The 12,817-nt window shown below is 42.4% G+C and overlaps 1 protein-coding gene across 2 annotated transcripts in view; it reads left to right on the top strand.

Moving 5' to 3' along the window:
* Positions 1-12,817, top strand: part of PPP2R5C (protein phosphatase 2 regulatory subunit B'gamma) — a 100,680-nt gene that overhangs the window by 84,737 nt on the left and 3,126 nt on the right. For both annotated transcript variants that reach the window (XM_056545925.1, XM_056545924.1), the window contains 5 exons: positions 232-402; positions 3,092-3,219; positions 5,223-5,324; positions 7,672-7,744; positions 11,660-11,776. In XM_056545925.1, the coding sequence (XP_056401900.1) occupies positions 232-402; positions 3,092-3,219; positions 5,223-5,324; positions 7,672-7,744; positions 11,660-11,776 (591 nt within the window). The remainder of the gene's footprint in view (positions 1-231; positions 403-3,091; positions 3,220-5,222; positions 5,325-7,671; positions 7,745-11,659; positions 11,777-12,817) is intronic.

Raw genomic sequence — 12,817 nt, 5'->3', positions numbered from 1 at the left:
GATCAGACATCTTATCCCCTATCCTTCTGTCTTTTTTTTTTCTGTCTAAGATCAATGGCTTAAATTTATCAATAGCCTTTATTCTACGATATATCCTATATAGAAGATAGTTATATAGATGCCTAGATAAATTTGTGGTTGTGGAGTATCCCTTTATCCCTATTGTGTCCTGCACTCCGTACTCCTATCGAGCTCTGGAAAGTAATGTCAGCCATGTTGTGCTTCCTTCAGGTGGTGATGGCACTGCTCAAGTATTGGCCGAAGACCCACAGTCCAAAGGAAGTTATGTTTTTAAATGAACTAGAGGAAATTTTAGACGTCATAGAACCTTCAGAGTTTGTGAAGGTCATGGAACCCCTCTTCAGACAGCTGGCCAAGTGTGTGTCCAGCCCACATTTCCAGGTATGCTTTCTCTTTAAAGGAAAACGGTCACTTGTTTTCTCCCGCACTATCCACAGGTACTGGTGGATAGTGCGGGAGACGCTGATTAAAATGAGCCCTACCTTGCCTGGATCTGCGCCGCCGTTCTCCCGCAATTGTAGTTTTAATCTATGTGTATATCTTGTTGTTACTGGCACGGGCGGGGCTTCTGCAGGTTAATTGGCACTGACGTCAGCGCCGCTTATGAATATTCATCCCCCCTCCCCCCAGTCTGGACCGGCAAAGAGAGGGAGAGCTGGAGGCAGGGATGAATATTCATAAGCGGGGCTGACGTCAGTGCCAGTTAAGAGCCAAAGCCCCGCCCGTGCCAGTTACAGGAAGATTTCAACAGATGATAAAACTACAATTGCGGGAGAACGGCGGCGCAAATCCGGACAAGGTAGGGCTCGTTTAAATCAGCGTCTCCCGCACTATCCATCAGTACCTGTGAATAGTGCGGGAGAAAACAAGTGACAGTTTTCCCTTAACCCCTAGTTTTTTTCCTCATCATAATATTCTAAAAATCATAACGCATTCAATTTTGCACCTACAGACCCAAGGGCTTGTTTTTTACGTCACCAATTGTACTTTGTAATGAGATTTAGAGAAGAGCGAACTTACAGTAAATTCGATTCGTCACAAACTTCTCGGCTCGGCAGTTGATGACTTTTCCTGCATAAATTAGTTCAGCTTTCAGGTGCTCCAGTGGGCTGGAAAAGGTGGATACATTCCTAGGAAAGAGTCTCCTAGGACTGTATCCACCTTTTCCAGCCCACAGGAGCACCGGAAAGCTGAACTAATTTATGCAGGAAAAGTCATCAACTGCCGAGCCAAGAAGTTCGTGACGAATCGAATTTACTGTAAGTTCACTCATCTCTAAAGATATTACTTATTTCATCACATAATCTGCGGCTTAACAAAAAAAAAATTACTTGTGGCGTGAAATGAAAGAAAAAAACACAATTTTGAACATTTTTAGTGCTGTAGGTCCATACAGCTACAGGGATACACAATTTATGTAGGTTTTATTTGTTACTACTTTAAAAAAATTATAACTACATGCACCAAAATTAGTCTTCTGACCCCTATAACTTTTTTTTATTTCTGAGGCTATATGAGGGCTTATTTTTTGCGCCATGATCTATACCTTTTGTTTTGATGGGACTTTTTGATCGCTTTTTATTAATATTTTAATGGAATATGAAGTGACAAAAAATTCACAATTATGGATTTTGTATGTTTTTTTACGTGTACGCCATCGACCGTGCGGTTTAGCTAACCTTATATTTTAATAGTTCAGACATTTACACACACTGTGGTACCACATCTGATTGTTTTTTTTTTTATAAAAAAAATTTGTTTCAAAAATAGGAAAAGGGGGGTGATTTAAATTTTTATTCGGGGGCTTATTCACATTTATTCTTAATTTTTTTTTTTAACACTTTTTTTTAAACTTTTTCAGTACCAGGCAGATACAGGCACTTTCCAAAATCCATATAAAAACACATCACTACAGCAAAAGCGATAACACGTTTCAGACTGTGTCTGTACAGTTTGAAATGTGTTGGTGTTTTGTTCTCCTGATGGTGTTTGAATATCAATAACGTGCATCCCTTTATCTACTTGGTGCTGGACAATTCCCTTTCTTGTGATGTATATTCTAAGCCAGGAACACTGCTGGCGAGTCGCTGCGCCAGTGGATTAATGTAGGATAGTGGCGAGCTGTTACCGCTCTTTGTTCTATAGCCAAATCCTCATTCAGACAGCAGCTATTCCTCTCACCACCATACACTGTTTTTGGTTAAAACGCAGCCTCTTCTATTCTTAATGGCCAAAGGTTTAAAGGGGTACTCCCCTGGGGGGGAAAAAAAATTATTTTCTAGAAAACATTCTTTAGTTACATTCAAAGGTTGTAAACACATAGATATAAGAAAGAAAGCAAGTCGGCACTCCTAATCAGAAGTCACTCGCAGACCTGCTCCGAGCAGCAGTCTCATGTAAATCACATTAAAGGGGTACTCTGGTGAAAAACTTTTTTAATTTTTTTTTTTTTTTTTATAAACTGGTGCTAGAAAGTTAAACAGATTTGTAAATTACTTCTATTAAAAAAAAAAAATCTTAATCCTTCCTGTACTTATCAGCTGCTTTATGCTCCACAGGAAGTTTATTTTCCTTTTGAATTTCCTTTCTGCCTGACCACAGTGCTCTCTGCTGACACCTCTGTCCATTTTAGGAACTGTCCAGAGCAGGAGAGGTTTGCTATGGGGATTTGCTCCTACTCTGGACAGTTCCTGACATGGACAGAGGTGTCAGCAGAGAGCACTGTGGTCAGACAGAAAGGAAATTCAAAAAGAAAAGAACTTCCGGTAGAGCATACAACAGCTAAGTACAGGAAGAATTAATATTTTTAAATAGAAGTAATTTACAATTCTGTTTTAACTTTCTGGCACCAGTTGATTAAAAACAAAAAATGTTTTCCAGGGGAGTACCCCTTTAAGAGCAAAGGAATCGGGTAAGGATTCCCTCAACATCTGCCATTGAGGGAGAGCCAGCAGACTGCTATATATATATATATATATATAGATATAGATATAGATTAGTTGGTCAGCTGATTCAGCCACAACCTTCCTCTAACATTTATGATTTATAATTTCCTTTGTATGTATTTCAGGTGGCAGAGAGAGCTTTGTATTATTGGAATAATGAATACATCATGAGCTTGATCAGTGATAATGCAGCTAAAATCCTTCCCATTATGTTCCCATCCTTGTACCGAAACTCCAAGACACATTGGAACAAGTAAGATATTTTTTTTTATTTTTTTTATTTCTTATACAGAACATCACAATAACTACAATGAAGCCATGTGTCCTGTTTGTCTTCTGAATAAATTTCAACTCCGTAGTCATCAGTGTCAGATAAAGTAAACCTCTACACGCTGAGGAAATTCTGCAAGAAGTTTCCTTGTTGAATTTCCTCAGGGAAAAATGGGACTTTCCTGACTGATTCTGGCAAAGGATTGAGAATCCACATAAAGCTTAAAGGGGTACTCCGGTGGAAAACTTTTATTTATTTTATTTTTTATTATTTTTTAGATCAACTGTTGCCAGAAAGTTAAACCGATTTGTAAATTACTTCTATTCAAAAATCTTAATCCTTCCAGTACTTATTAGCTGCTGAATACTACAGAGGAAATTATTTTCTTTTTGGAACACAGAGCTATCTGCAGACATCATGACCACAGTGCTCTCTGCTGACATCTCTGTCCATTTTAGGAACTGTCCAGAGCAGCATATGTTTGCTATGGGGATTTTCTCCTACTCTGGACAGTTCTTAAAATAGACAGAGGTGTCAGCAGAGAGCCCTGTGCTCGTGATGTCAGCAGAGAGCTCTGTGTTCCAAAATAATAATAATTTCCTCTGTAGTATTCAGCAGCTAATTAGTACTGAAAGGATTAAGATTTTTTTAATAGAAGTAATTTACAAATCTGTTTAACTTTCTGGCACCAGTTGATTAAAAAAAAAAAAATTCCACCGGAGTACCACTTTAAAGGGGTTGTTCAGGCATCCTCTCCTCACCAGGTGTCACATTGGCGCACTCCGAGGCAACAGGTCAGTGTTTCCCAACCAGGATGCCTCCAGCTGTTGCAAAACTACAACTCCCAGCATGCCCGGACAGCCTTTGGCTGTCCGGGCATGCTGGGAGTTGTAGTTTTGCAACAGCTGGAGGTACCCTGGTTGGGAAATACAGCACCAGGTTTATCAGAATGTGTGAATGGAAAAACTGGAGAGATTTTTCCCAGCCAATCACAGCTCTGCTTTCATATCTTAACAAGCTCTGGTAAAGTGAAGACTGAGCTGTGATTGGTTGGGCAAAATCTCTCCAGCTTTTCTCACACCTTGTGATGAATCTGGGCCTATGTCTCTTCTCTTTTGCAGGGTGGCACTGCTATTAAAGGGATACTCCGCCCCTAGACATCTTATCCCCGATCCAAAGGATAGGGGATAAGATGTCAGATCGTGGGGGTCCCACTGCTGGGAACCCCCAGGATCGCCGCTGTGGCACTGCGCTATCATTACTGCACAGAGCGAGTTCGTAATGACAGGCGATACAGGGGACGGAGCAGTGTGACGTCATGGCTCCGCCCCTTGTGGCATCACGGCCCGCCCCCTTAATGCAAGTCTATGGCAGGGACATGACTACTGCCACGCCCCCTCCCATAGACTCGTATTGAGGGGGGCGGGCCGTGACATCACGAGGGGTGGAGCCGTGACGTAACTATGCTCCGGCCCCTGTATTGCCCATCATTACGTGCAGAGCGAACTCACTCTGTGACGTAACGACAGCGGGGTGCCGCAGCGGCAATCTCTGGGGTCCCCAGCAGCGGGACCATGGCGATCTGACATCTTATCCTTTGGATAGGGGATAAGATGTCTAGGGGCGGAGTACCCCTTTAAGGGACTGCAAAGCTGCTTCACTAAAGTTTTTAAATGGGGTATCAAGGAATAGAAAAAACTGCTGATTTCTTCCAAAAACAGCACCACCCCTGTCCTCTGGTTGTGTGTGGCATTACCGCTTGATTTTATTCACTTCGGTGGAACGGAGTTGTAATACCACACACAACCTGAGGACTGATGTGGTGCTGTTTATAGAAGAAATCCTTTTTTTTTTTTTTTTTTTTTACTTTGGATAACCCCTTTTTATAAATCTCAAATTTCCATGTAATCTGCAGTATTGTTTGTAAACCAGAAATGTGTTAGTTACTTATTACATTACTGTTCTTGTCTTTTATCATGAACCAGGACTATACATGGCTTGATATATAACGCTCTAAAGCTGTTTATGGAGATGAACCAAAAACTCTTTGATGACTGCACTCAACAGTTCAAGGCAGAGAAGCAGAAGTAAGTCTGAAGGTTAAAAGGGTTGTCCTACACTAGAATAGTAAACTCTAAGTTAATAGACAGTATTATTAGAATTATAATATATAATACAGATAATAATAATAAAAAATAATAATAATAGAAAAATAATAATTATAATACAAATAATAATAAAAAATTATGATAAAATGATAATAATAATAATGATAAAAATAATGATGTTGATGATGATAATAATTTAATATAATTATAATAATAATTTATAATAATAATTCATTATAATCTTTCTTCAGGATCCTCATCTCTAGGACAGAGTGGAGAGCTGTTATAAAAAGGAAGTCTCTCCCTCTCTCTGGATGTCCTGTCCTGCAATTATATCAATGGGCACTACTTAGGGGGGGCGTCCAAAGCAGAGTTCCCCTAATGCAGTGTTTCCCAACCAGGGTGCCTCCAGGTGTTGCAAAACTACAACTCCCAGCATGCCTGGACAGCCTTTGGCTGGGAGTTGTAGTTTTGCAACATCTGGAGGCACCCTGGTTGGGAAACACTGAACTAATGTTACAGCTTCTTCCACCATGTTTATTGCAGAAACACATAGGCAGCAGTGTCATTGTTTGGAGGCTAGCTGCAGCGCTGAGAGGGCAGGAACATATCAGAGTCATCTCAACTGAACATGTAGCAACTAAGAGGGTCCCTTTAGCGACCATGACAGATCATACAGGAAAATTAAGATACGCAGTTGTTAGCCCAATGGGCATTGGTGAAATGGCCCATACAAATAGCATAGAAATGATTATCCAGTAAAACACACATTTATGTTTTGCTGCATATTAGCCAGGTCCTAATGTTCCTCAATTTGTTGTATATTGTTCCATAATGGCGCAACTAAGCACGTCACAAACCAGCTTAAGATACTAACCAAAACAAGTAAACTGTTAGCAAATCTGACATGCGGAAACAAACCCTTATATGTAGGGATTTTGAAAATATACTACAGGAAGTACAAAATACAGGAAGTGTGGGCAGGACAAGCAAGGCGGGGGCCCCGAGGACAAGCGGGGCTCTATATGCTGAGGACAAGCAGGGCCCTGGGCCCCAAGAACAAGCGGGGCTCTGTACGCTGAGAACAAGCAAGGCCCTGGGCCCCGAGGACAAGCGGGGCTCTGTACGCGGAGGACAAGCGGGGCTCTGTACGCGGAGGACAAGCGGGGCTCTGTACGCGGAGGACAAGCGGGGCTCTGTACGCGGAGGACAAGCGGGGCCCCTGTACGCGGAGGACAAGCGGGGCCCCTGTACGCGGAGGACAAGCGGGGCCCCTGTACGCGGAGGACAAGCGGGGCCCCTGTACGCGGAGGACAAGCGGGGCCCCTGTACGCGGAGGACAAGCGGGGCCCCTGTACGCGGAGGACAAGCGGGGCCCCTGTACGCGGAGGACAAGCGGGGCCCCTGTACGCGGAGGACAAGCGGGGCCCCTGTACGCGGAGGACAAGCGGGGCCCCTGTACGCGGAGGACAAGCGGGGCCCCTGTATGCCGAGGCTCTGACACACTCCCAGCTCACACAGCAGGCTGATTGACAAGCCAGGAGCCTGCACAGAGCCCTGCTCTTCCTGCCCAGACTTCCTGTATTTTGTTACCGCAGAAAGACACACACTCCACAGGGACAAGACAGACGTATATTGGTATATTTTTCAGCCAGAGTAGTATTTTCTTTAAATTCCTGGAGTGTGGCACCCCTGGGCTGGCTGGGCCCTAGAAAACCCAAGGTGGGCTGTGTGTATCTGACAATAGACCGAGCGTATATATTTTAATACCTTCACTTGGACACTAATTTTATCTTTTTAGTATATATCTTAAAAGTTATGTTTTAGCACATTCTGAGCATTTTGCTCCTTTTCAGTTTTCTCCAATGTATATTACAAATATAGGCCGAGCATAATTATCTACATCCTATAAAATGTTTTTGCAAATGACAGGGAGACTTTTTAAGTTATAGGAGCATGAAAACTGTATAGCAGTGGTCTTCAACCTGCAATGTTGCAAAACTACAACTCCCAGCATGCCCGGACAGCCAACGGCTGTCCGGGCATGCTGGGAGTTGTAGTTTTGCAACATCTGGAGGAGGTCCGCAGGTTGGAGACCACTGCTATATAGGGTTAATGACACAACAGCATAACAATGCCAAAATAGCGCTTCTTATTTCCGCTTTATCTTGACCACCCAGCAGTTCTGCAATACTAGGAGTTGGATATCAAGAACACCATTACTATTTGCCTCTCAGGATGCAAGGTTGTGTTGTGTAGAGATTTTTAAGGATTGCAGAAACTGGATTTATAGATTCCTTATCTTTTCTCAATGTCTGCCTTCCAGGGAAAAGCTAAAGCTAAAAGAAAGAGAAGAAGCTTGGGTTAAAATTGAGAATCTAGCCAAATCCAACCCCCAGGTGCGTTCTGCTGTATTCTTATGATATCTCGTCAGGGGTCTCTAAGCTTTATGTGCTGTATATTCACACACAACATATGTGCTGCAGACATTTTCATGGCTGGTCCTGTTTATCTAAGGGTTGTGTACAGCTTTGGCCGTGCTGCAGAAACAACCACATTCCGATAAATGGAAAGGATTTTCAGTCCCGAAGATTCTAAAGACACCCTATAGCAGTGTTCCCAACCTGCGCCTCTCGAACAGCCGCAAAACTACAACTCCCATCGTGCCCTGACCGCTGAAGGCTGTCGGGAATGAGGGGTGGTGTAGTTTTGTGACCGCTGGAGAGCGGCAGGTTGGGGAACGCCGCCCTAGAAGGGTCTTGTGGCACCATGTGATATGGCTTGTGCGGAGTCTGAGAGGATGTACTTACCGGTTCTGCATTAGGCATAACACAGGTTTTTATTTTATTTATTTTTTTACTTTCCTTTACACCAGTGTTTAAGCTGTCCGGGCATGCTGGGAGTTGTAGTTTTGCAACAGATGGCGGCACCATGGTTGGAAACACTGTGTTGCACATTAGGTCAGTCTTTCCAAACCACGGTGCCCCCAGCTGTTGCAAAACTACAACTCCCAGCATGCACGGACAGCCTTCGGCTGTCCGCGCATGCTGGGAGTTGTAGTTTTGCAACAGCTGGAGGCACCCGGGTCGGTAAACACTGCCATTAGGTGTTGATTTATACCAATTTTGTCACTGAAACCATGGCAAATCCTGGTTTGGGGGACAATAGATGAAAAACTGAAACATGTGACTAAAGGGGTAATTTTTATTTATTTATTTGTTTTTTTTGTTTTTATCAACTGGTGCCAGAAAGTTACAGATTTGCAAATTACTTCTATTAAAAATTCTTAATATTTCCAGTACTTATCAGCTGCTGTCTAATTCTTTTCTGTCTGTCCACAGTGCTCTCTGCTGACGCCTCTGTTCATGTCAGGAACTGTCCAGAGCAGGAGCAAATCCCCATAGCAAATCTTTCCTGCTCTGGACAGTTCCTATAAAAGATAAGAAATATAGCGCTCCATGGTGTAATAAGAGAGACCTGTAAGGTATATGTGCAAATGGCAAAAAGGCTCACCTGGTAGAGTTGTGTACCCACATACACAACAATGGTGAGCGCATGTAGTGTCTGCAGCCAGCCAGACTGAGCAATGGAGGATGAGAAGACAGGCTTCGGTGGAATACCGGCTTTCAAATGGCGCAGGACATAGTCGAACCAACAGGTAAGTAAAGTGCTAGTAGTTTATTCTCCCAACATGCAACGCGTTTCACTGCTACAGCAGCTTCATCAGGCATAACAAGGAACATATGGGTAGTGAATTTATCCTGGTAGCGAAGAGATCCGTAAGGGCAAGGGGAGGGGATAGGGAAATGGATGAATGAAGAAAAAAGGGAGTATCCTCATCACCAGGTAAATTACAACATACGGATCTCTTCGCTACCAGGATAAATTCACTACCCATATGTTCCTTGTTATGCCTGATGAAGCTGCTGTAACAGTGAAACGCGTTGCATGTTGGGAGAATAAACGACTCTAGCACTTTACTTACCTGTTGGTTCGACCATGTCCTGCGCCATTTGAAAGCCGGTATTCCACCGAAGCCCGTCTTCTCATCCTCCACTGGACAGTTCCTGACATGGACAGAGGTATCAGCAGAGAGCACTGTGGTCAGACAGAAAAGAAATTTAAAAAAGAAATTAACTTCCTCAGTATTATGCAGCAGCTGAGAAGTACTGGAAGGATTAAGATTTTTATATAGAAGTAATTTACAAATCTGTTTAACTTTCTGGCACCAGTTGATTAAAAAAATATGTTTTCCACCGGAGTACCCCTTTTAAAGTATTCAGTTAAATACTATAGAAATATCCGCCATAAAGATATGGTTTTGATATCTTCAGATTGATCACCTGTATTTTTTTGCCTCTATTGTTACTTGTCAGCATGTAGGACATAAGGTTTAAAGGGGTACTCCGGTGGAGAACAAATGTTTTCAAATCAACTGGTGCCTGAAAGTTATACAGATTTGTCAATTACTTCTATATAAAAATCTTAATCCTTCCAGTACTTATCAGCTGCTGTATGTTCCAGAAGAAGTTGTGTAGTTCTTTCCAGTCTGACCACAGTGCTCTCTGCTGACACCTCTGTCCGTGTCAGGAACTGTCCAGAGCAGGAGAGGTTTGCTATGGGGATTTGCTTCTACTCTGGACAGTTCCTGACATGCACAGATGTGGCAACAGAGAGCACTGTGGTCAGACAGGAAAGAACTACACAACTTCCCGTGGAACATACAGCAGCTAAGTATTGGAAGGATTAGGATTTTTATATAGAAGTAATTTACTAATCTGTATAACTTTCTGGCACCAGTTCCCATCGGAGTTCCCCCTTTCATTCAGTTGCACATATCTCTCCCGTCCCCATAGTTTGCAGTCATATTAAATTCATAACAAAGTGTATCAGTTTGTATTGCGTAGACTGGATGCAATTGTAGCAAACCCTCCCTGCTCAGCACTTCGCCCTCCCTTCCTCCCACTTGCTATTTTACGTCCATAGTCCATGCTGGCAAAAATATATTTAATACTTATTTTATTTTTATATTGTACTTAATGGTCTGCGCAGCAATTGGTTGCATGGAAACTGCAGCGGCCGTGTCCATCGCCTGTAGAATTTAGCTGTCGCCTCCGGTAATCTCTGCCTGTTTTATCAGCAGGCGCCTCTCTCTCTCCTTATCTCTCTAATGTGTCAGAAATAGCTGCTAACTCAATCCACATGCTTAAAAAAAACTGAGGGCGGCCAAGTGTTATTGTGGGGGGAATGACAGGTCATCCTGTGAATATTGCTGACAAGTAGCGGTGTTTACAGAGCGGGGCCCCCACCGCCCTGCATGGCCTCCTTGTACAGTGCTGGAGCCACCCGTATGGGCTGCGGTGCAAGGAAGAACAAAGGTTTGTAGGCTCAGCTGGTTACAAAAAGCGCTTCCTCTTATAGATCCTCTAGGTTTGTGCATTTCAAGCTATGGATCTCCAGAATTCGCAAAACTACAACTCCCAGAATGCCCAGACAGACAGTTTTGCAACAACTGGAGTTTGACAGCTTGAAGACCATTCTGCAAACGTTCCTGCTCTGGAGGACGCATTATTACTATAGAAGTAATTCCAGTGACACAGCACTCCGGTAAAAAAGGTGCATTTATTAACACGTCTCAACACACGTCTCTGCTCCTATGGAGCCATTTACAAGACGTTGCTGTGTTGAGACGTGTTAATAAATGCACCTTATTTTTTACTGGAGTGCTGTGTCATTGGAATTACTTATCTGGAAGAAACCCTGATCAGGTTTGGGGGCGCTGGCACCATATCTATTGTCTAACTGAGCAGTGCTGTGACCATTTCTACTTGTTTGTTCATATATATATATATGTGTGTGTGTGTTTTTATTTTATTTATTTTTTTTATTCCTTTTCCCAACAATAATATATATTTAAAATTATTTTTCCCTTATTTTGTTCTTTTGTCATTTGAAAACCATAATGACAATTTTCTCGGTCACGTCATGTAGCAGGAAGGGGTTAAAAGGGGTTATTCGAGATGAGCAAAACAAAAGGGGATTTCTTTTATATATTTATTTATTTATTTATTTTTTTGTTGTTGTTCTCGGGTTGTTTGTGCTATTGCAGCTCAGTTCAAAGGTGTAATACCGCAAACAACCCGATGACATTTGTGGTGCTGTTTTTGGAATTTTTTTTTTCATATATATATAATTATTTTTTTTTTTTTTTATATACATTTAAAACTTACTAACGATTGTTGTAAACTGTGTAGATAGTGTCTGTGTGTGGTACTATGCTTTACACTGCAGCTGATCACCACTTTGCATTTCAGTACCCCGTGTATACTGACACGTCTGCTCTGAACAGTCCTGTTGCAATGGAAACAGATGGACCCTTACTTGAAGATGTACAGATGCTTAAGAAAACAGTGAGGGAAGAGGCATCTCAGGTAACAGTGGACCCTTGTCTTGTGGGGGGCAAGGGGGAGTCTTAAAGGGGGTACCAAGGCCGGTTTCTAGAGGAGCGTAATATGGCAAAAATTTTTTCTACAGATAATTAGGTCCACGGATGGGCCAGGACTTAAAGGGGTATTCCAGGAAAAACTTTTTTCTTTATATAAACTGGCTCCAGAAAGTTAAACAGATTTGTAAATTACTTCTATTAAAAAATCTTAATCCTTCCAATAATTATCAGCTGCTGAAGTTGAGTTGTTGTTTTCTGTCTGGCAACAGTGCTCTCTGCTGACATTTCTGCTTGTCTCGGGAACTGCACAGAGTAGAAGAGGTTTGCTATGGGGATTTGCTTCTAAACTGGACAGTTCTCAAGACAGGTGTCATCAGAGAGCACTTAGACAGAAAAGAACAACTCAACTTCATCAGCTTCTAAGTACTGAAAGGATTAAGATTTTTTAATAGAAGTGATTTACAAATCTGTTTAACTTTCTGGAGCCAGTTGATAAAAAAACCCCATTTCCTGGATAACCCCATTAAGAGCACTGTTGCAAAACTACAATTCCCAGCATGCCCGGACAGCCTTTGGAGCTGGAGACACACTGTTTGGAAAATACTGACATAAGGATACGTTCACATGCTGTGGAAATCCTGACTCCGGCATCCACAAAAACATTAAACCTGTTCGATGTTTTTCCTGATTCCGCCCGGATATACATTGCCATCTATGAGACGCCACATTTCCGAGCGGTCCTAGCGCAGACATGTTCTGCCGGTGCTCCGCTGTCTGTGGAATGTCCACATGAAAATTTTCCCTGCAGACATTCCACCGTCTGAACATAGCCTAAGAGTCATGGCAGAAATAAAAAAAAAGTGCGAGTGTAGATAAGGACTTGCCCGAATACCCATACTACCGTACAATACTCTATTTTCTGCAGTTTGGTACACGGATTAGTCAGAAATCTTCCTATGCACCGACTAATATATATATTAGAATAAATGTTAGAATAATACATCCTATTTGCTCCTTATTTCATTTC

This window comes from Hyla sarda, chromosome 11, assembly GCF_029499605.1.
Source record: "Hyla sarda isolate aHylSar1 chromosome 11, aHylSar1.hap1, whole genome shotgun sequence".
In the NCBI taxonomy this organism is placed as follows: Eukaryota; Metazoa; Chordata; class Amphibia; order Anura; family Hylidae; genus Hyla; species Hyla sarda.
The sequence above is the reverse complement of the archived record's forward strand: the minus strand, read 5'-3'. Positions and strand labels throughout refer to the sequence as shown.